Source organism: Pistacia vera, unplaced genomic scaffold, assembly GCF_008641045.1.
Source record: "Pistacia vera cultivar Batoury unplaced genomic scaffold, PisVer_v2 Contig48, whole genome shotgun sequence".
In the NCBI taxonomy this organism is placed as follows: Eukaryota; Viridiplantae; Streptophyta; class Magnoliopsida; order Sapindales; family Anacardiaceae; genus Pistacia; species Pistacia vera.
The window spans coordinates 11957-18465 of NW_022196312.1; the positions used below are offsets into that span (position 1 = coordinate 11957).

General features: G+C 38.4%; 1 protein-coding gene across 2 annotated transcripts; it reads right to left on the reverse strand.

The window, feature by feature from the left end:
- Positions 1 to 248: 248 nt before the first annotated feature.
- On the reverse strand, positions 249 to 6201 carry LOC116146631 (probable serine/threonine-protein kinase PBL23). 2 transcript variants are annotated; one of them, XM_031432037.1, is made up of 11 exons: positions 6071 to 6201; positions 5838 to 5920; positions 5455 to 5704; positions 4641 to 5315; positions 4424 to 4545; positions 2217 to 2343; positions 1930 to 2093; positions 1758 to 1837; positions 1531 to 1678; positions 1016 to 1165; positions 249 to 929 (listed from the first exon to the last, which is right to left on the reverse strand). In XM_031432037.1, exons 2-11 carry the CDS (start codon positions 5874 to 5876, stop codon positions 690 to 692), a joined length of 1995 nt encoding a protein of 664 aa, XP_031287897.1. In that variant the 5' UTR covers positions 5877 to 5920; positions 6071 to 6201; the 3' UTR covers positions 249 to 689. The 2 variants fall into 2 exon arrangements, with proteins under 2 accessions (XP_031287897.1, XP_031287896.1); XM_031432036.1 differs by lacking the exons at positions 249 to 929; positions 1016 to 1165; positions 1531 to 1678; ... (2 more) ...; positions 2217 to 2343; positions 6071 to 6201 and adding exons at positions 2390 to 3009; positions 3096 to 3245; positions 3611 to 3758; positions 3838 to 3917; positions 4010 to 4173 and having other exon boundaries at positions 4297 to 4545; positions 5838 to 6029.
- Between the last annotated feature and the right edge of the window lie 308 nt (positions 6202 to 6509).

Below are 6509 nucleotides of genomic sequence, written 5' to 3' on the forward strand. Positions count from 1 at the left end.
GAAAAAAAAAAAAACCCTTAAAAAGATCTTTCCCTTTTAAGATTATGAAAAACCCCCTAAGAGGAATTTTTTTATTACTTTCTTAACAAAGTGCATGAGTTAATACTAAACAATCTCATAGACGGTAAAATAAAATAAACCCTAATGTTTAAAGAACCACAAGAGAACATTGAGGGCAGACGGAAAAGAATTTACAGACTAGAAAGAAAGGAATTCTGAAAAAAGTATTTAACTTGAAAAAGAAAAGATGTTAAACGAGTAAATTTCATTAAAGAGAGCAGAATGGAGCTCCAAAAGAGAAGCTCGTTGTGATCAAACCAATTCTGGTTCTGTTCTATACATCACTTTTTGTCAAAACTGAAGATCAGAACATTTTACAATTTCATCAAGAAACTAATTACTTATGCACCAATATTCGCCGCCGCTTTCAGGCGCAATTTGTGGAAAACCTTGTGTTATTATCCATCCTGACTGATTATGCACTGATGGAGATCAAAACCAGCCTGCGGATACATTGACTGCAACACAGCTTCAAAGTCAGGGAGGGGGCAAAACTCTTCCGAAAGACCTCTCTTCCAGGACCCAGTTTCTGTCATTAAAGCAAAAATATGGAGAGACTAACCAACTGAAAGGAATGTACACAACCAGTGGAAAAAGAGTTGCACAGTAGCTTTCAACTGAAAACATGGCTAGTCGAAGCTTGATGTTCGACTCCATCTCCCTTGCAAGTAATCTTCTATTGATACAGTTTGCTCAGTGCTACTGATAGAAAGTGTATCGTCATCCACATCTAGAAGTGCAAGGTTCAGATGGGATTGGATATTATTAGGAAATGCTTCACCATCAATGAGATCAAGCTCTTCTGGTGCACCACCTTGTTGCCTTGCCCACGTTGTTGCTTCCTCATCACCTTGAAGAAGTTTTAAAACCTGCCGTGGCCAATAAGCAAAGCATGAATTGGAAAGGCAGAAAATTTGAAAGATTAGTGAAAATTTCTAAAAGAAAGATAACTTACAAGGTTAATTTGAGGCCTAAGAGTGGGAGCTCTTATGATGCATAGTGTTGCAGCCAAAACCATTCTCTCAATCTGATCATTATCAAAATCATGGTCTAAACTTGGATCCAGCAATTGTGAAAACTTGCCATCCTTCAGAATTGGTTTAGCCTAGATATCATCAACAATACCGTTATTACTATATCAACATTTAAATTCAGAATGCTACTAAGCAGAACTATCAGAGGAACACAGCAAGGCAAGGGAAATTCTAGATAGGAAGAAATCCAGATTCATGCATTGAACTGTCATATGTCGACAAATACCCTGATCGTATCAGGTCCGATCAAAACTTTGTGAGTCACTAAAAGCAGTTGATGAGAACTAACATCCCAACCCAAAAATGCATGTAGTCACTCATTTATTTCACACACCAATTTTCATTTTATTCATCTTTTAGCGACAATAAAAAGTATAAAAAGATTCTCCACAGCATATGAAGAAGGCTGAAGTTTAACCATAGAGGTAAAACTTACCCACATAACAAGGCTCTCCTCCCCCCTTGGGTTTTCTCTATTAATCGGCTTTCTACCAGAAAGAAGCTCCAGAAGCACAACACCAAACGCATAGACATCAATTTTGTCACTCACTTTTCCATGCATGAAATATTCAGGGGCCAAGTAACTGCAAGAGAACAAGTATGTTACTAATCATATCTGAAAGTGGAAAAGAAACTAAAGAAGTCAAAGAATAAAATACACACCCAAAGGTTCCCGCAACATCTGTACAACTTAAATGAGATGAGGAAGTTGAAGCCCAGCTGGCTAATCCAAAATCAGACAACTGAATCACCAAAACAGATTGTAGTGAGTTTGAAAAAGCTTCAGCTAAATTACCAGAAGCTGAATTTTGCACAATGATTTAACATACGGCACCTGTGGTTCAAAATCATCTGATAGAAGAATGTTAGAAGATTTCACATCCTTGTGGATGACTGGTTGATCACAACTATTGTGTAGATAATCCAGTGCCTCAGCTACACCCACAGCCACTTTATACCTTTCATTCCAACCAAATGCTATCGCATCCTTCTTATTACCTGAATTAGAAAGCAGGCATTGAGTGATAAGAACATCATAAAATAGTATAAATAATGATATTTTTTTTTTTTTTTTTTTTTCCCGATCCCAGGTGTAAATATTCACCACAACAAAATATTTACCATGAAGGCTCTCTTCTAGGCTTCCTCTTGACAGGAAGTCATAAACCAAGAGCAATTTATTGTCCTCAAAACAGAATCCAAATAAGGAGATTATATTCTTGTGGTGTAAAAATGTAATGATCTCAATCTCCGAAACAAACTCTTTCAACACATCCTCTGATGNAAGCTCGTTGTGATCAAACCAATTCTGGTTCTGTTCTATACATCACTTTTTGTCAAAACTGAAGATCAGAACATTTTACAATTTCATCAAGAAACTAATTACTTATGCACCAATATTCGCCGCCGCTTTCAGGCGCAATTTGTGGAAAACCTTGTGTTATTATCCATCCTGACTGATTATGCACTGATGGAGATCAAAACCAGCCTGCGGATACATTGACTGCAACACAGCTTCAAACTCAGGGAGGGGGCAAAACTCTTCCGAAAGACCTCTCTTCCAGGACCCAGTTTCTGTCATTAAAGCAAAAATATGGAGAGACTAACCAACTGAAAGGAATGTACACAACCAGTGGAAAAAGAGTTGCACAGTAGCTTTCAACCAAAAACATGGCTAGTCGAAGCTTGATGTTCGACTCCATCTCCCTTGCAAGTAATCTTCTATTGATACAGTTTGCTCAGTGCTACTGATAGAAAGTGTATCGTCATCCACATCTAGAAGTGCAAGGTTCAGATGGGATTGGATATTATTAGGAAATGCTTCACCATCAATGAGATCAAGCTCTTCTGGTGCACCACCTTGTTGCCTTGCCCACGTTGTTGCTTCCTCATCACCTTGAAGAAGTTTTAAAACCTGCCGTGGCCAATAAGCAAAGCATGAATTGGAAAGGCAGAAAATTTGAAAGATTAGTGAAAATTTCTAAAAGAAAGATAACTTACAAGGTTAATTTGAGGCCTAAGAGTGGGAGCTCTTATGATGCATAGTGTTGCAGCCAAAACCATTCTCTCAATCTGATCATTATCAAAATCATGGTCTAAACTTGGATCCAGCAATTGTGAAAACTTGCCATCCTTCAGAATTGGTTTAGCCTAGATATCATCAACAATACCGTTATTACTATATCAACATTTAAATTCAGAATGCTACTAAGCAGAACTATCAGAGGAACACAGCAAGGCAAGGGAAATTCTAGATAGGAAGAAATCCAGATTCATGCATTGAACTGTCATATGTCGACAAATACCCTGATCGTATCAGGTCCGATCAAAACTTTGTGAGTCACTAAAAGCAGTTGATGAGAACTAACATCCCAACCCAAAAATGCATGTAGTCACTCATTTATTTCACACACCAATTTTCATTTTATTCATCTTTTAGCGACAATAAAAAGTATAAAAAGATTCTCCACAGCATATGAAGAAGGCTGAAGTTTAACCATAGAGGTAAAACTTACCCACATAACAAGGCTCTCCTCCCCCCTTGGGTTTTCTCTATTAATCGGCTTTCTACCAGAAAGAAGCTCCAGAAGCACAACACCAAACGCATAGACATCAATTTTGTCACTCACTTTTCCATGCATGAAATATTCAGGGGCCAAGTAACTGCAAGAGAACAAGTATGTTACTAATCATATCTGAAAGTGGAAAAGAAACTAAAGAAGTCAAAGAATAAAATACACACCCAAAGGTTCCCGCAACATCTGTACAACTTAAATGAGATGAGGAAGTTGAAGCCCAGCTGGCTAATCCAAAATCAGACAACTGAATCACCAAAACAGATTGTAGTGAGTTTGAAAAAGCTTCAGCTAAATTACCAGAAGCTGAATTTTGCACAATGATTTAACATACGGCACCTGTGGTTCAAAATCATCTGATAGAAGAATGTTAGAAGATTTCACATCCTTGTGGATGACTGGTTGATCACAACTATTGTGTAGATAATCCAGTGCCTCAGCTACACCCACAGCCACTTTATACCTTTCATTCCAACCAAATGCTATCGCATCCTTCTTATTACCTGAATTAGAAAGCAGGCATTGAGTGATAAGAACATCATAAAATAGTATAAATAATGATATTTTTTTTTTTTTTTTTTTTTCCCGATCCCAGGTGTAAATATTCACCACAACAAAATATTTACCATGAAGGCTCTCTTCTAGGCTTCCTCTTGACAGGAAGTCATAAACCAAGAGCAATTTATTGTCCTCAAAACAGAATCCAAATAAGGAGATTATATTCTTGTGGTGTAAAAATGTAATGATCTCAATCTCCGAAACAAACTCTTTCAACACATCCTCTGATGGCTTCAAAATTTTCACAGCAAGTTCCTTGCGGTCCGGAAGAGACCCTCTATAAACATGACTATGCCCACCTTTACCGACCATATTATCTAAAAATAATAATAAAAAGACTAAGTACTATCAAATAGATCCAAATGAAGTTGAACTCAAAAACTAGGACAAATACTGGGGAAAGAAAACAAACCGGGATGGAAATCAGATGTAACCAAAGAAAGTTCCTTGTAGCTGAACAATCTACAGGTGGACGAGAATCTCTCATGTAAATTCTCCAACTCTTTGGGAAATCCATGATACGGTGAAAGAGGATGCATAGCCTCATTATCAAAAGCCACAATTGCCCCACTCTCCCCATCCAACATGGAATGAAGATCCTCATCCGTGCTAACAGATTGACTCTGTTTATGATCAGGATAGACAACAGCAGAAGTATACCGGCTTGGAAGTCTCAGTACCCACTGAATCAAAGATGTCTTGTTCTCGGAAGATTTCTCCAAGTGCTGCTGTTTGGGGGAAAACACCCGACGAAGAAGTGACCAACCATGTTTCGCCCGGGGCAATTCGTGAACTACCAGGGAATTCGAACTTATAGCCACCTCATTGCTTTGATAAGGTACCAATGCCAATGAATTATCCTCATTGCCATCCCCAGATGACTCCTCAGCCAATCGTGTCTTCGAATCACAAGAAGTACAGTTCTTCTTCAGGGCTCTCTTCTTAAAACTTGAACCTGATTTATAAAAGAAGCCTCGACATTGTTTACACGATTTCTCTTCATCTCCAGTAAAATTTCCACCAGTTAAAACTTTCCCGTTCCCACTTAACGATCTATGAACTGATCGATCTTTCTGCTGATAAGCATCTGACATCAACCCAGAAAAACTTTATCAGACAAATCAACCAAAGCCACTAATAACAATAAAAAAAATAAAAAACACCAAGTTTTACTCTTCAATCAAAACTAACTTATAAAACAAATCCAGAAGCAGAACAATCCCAACCTTGCAAACTATCCATTTCAGCATAATTTCCTTCTCTCTGAAACAAAATTTTGCCATTATCAACAGCAAAAACCCAGAAACTTTTAGACAATTTTCTTGCACAGTACTTAGCAACAGAGGCTGATGAGCGAATTGGATGGTGAGTCTTAGAAGTCCCCACAATTAGCTTAGCCGCACCATATGATTTCGCTTCTCTTACCAGAATTTTCTTCACTGATGTCCCTCTACACACTTTCAGCTTCAAATCAACCTATATAATCCAAATTAAAAAAAAAAATCAAAAATCAAAAATTACAACTTTGTCTAGTTAAATCTATATCTCTTCACCAAATACGAATAAATCCTTAAATTAGGATCTGGGTTAAAAAAGAAAAAAATCAGACCTGCTTTAAGTTGCAGAAACCTTCATAAACAGCGAGCATAGAATCAAAAGTCTTCACTAACGAGATAAGCGAACCGGTACTCTCTACAAAACATCACAAAAGAACCCACAAACTTCAGAAACTCTACAAACACAACCCGGACAAAAACAAACTCCAAAATCACAAAACCAAAATGCACTCTCTCTCTCTCTCTCTCTCTCTCTCTCTCTCTCTCAGTCTCTCTCTAACTCTACCAGTAACTCTATCAAGAACATGAAGAGCAACGATACGGTCACCGGGCTGAGCCACTTTGACCAGCGCCCACGTCAGCAACTCCCGACTCTCCGCGTCAAACTTCACTCCCACCACAACCACCGGCCCCGCCTTACCATTCCCCTCTACTTGTCGCCGTCCCTGAAACCAGCCTCATCTCTTCAAAACGCCGACGTGTTGGACCCAATGCAACCGAAACGAAGTATTTTCACTCCACTCACACTTGTGGTGGTGGTGGTTGGTTGTTGTTTTTGTTGTTGAGATGCAGAGAAATAGAAACGGACGTATTGAATGGCCAGAGGACTTGGAGAGATTTCGTGTTTATTTTGTTTTTGGTTTTTAACTGCTTTGGACTGCGAGGATTTGGATTTATTATTTTCCCCACTTGAGTTTTGTCTAACGTCCATTTTCTTTAAGTAC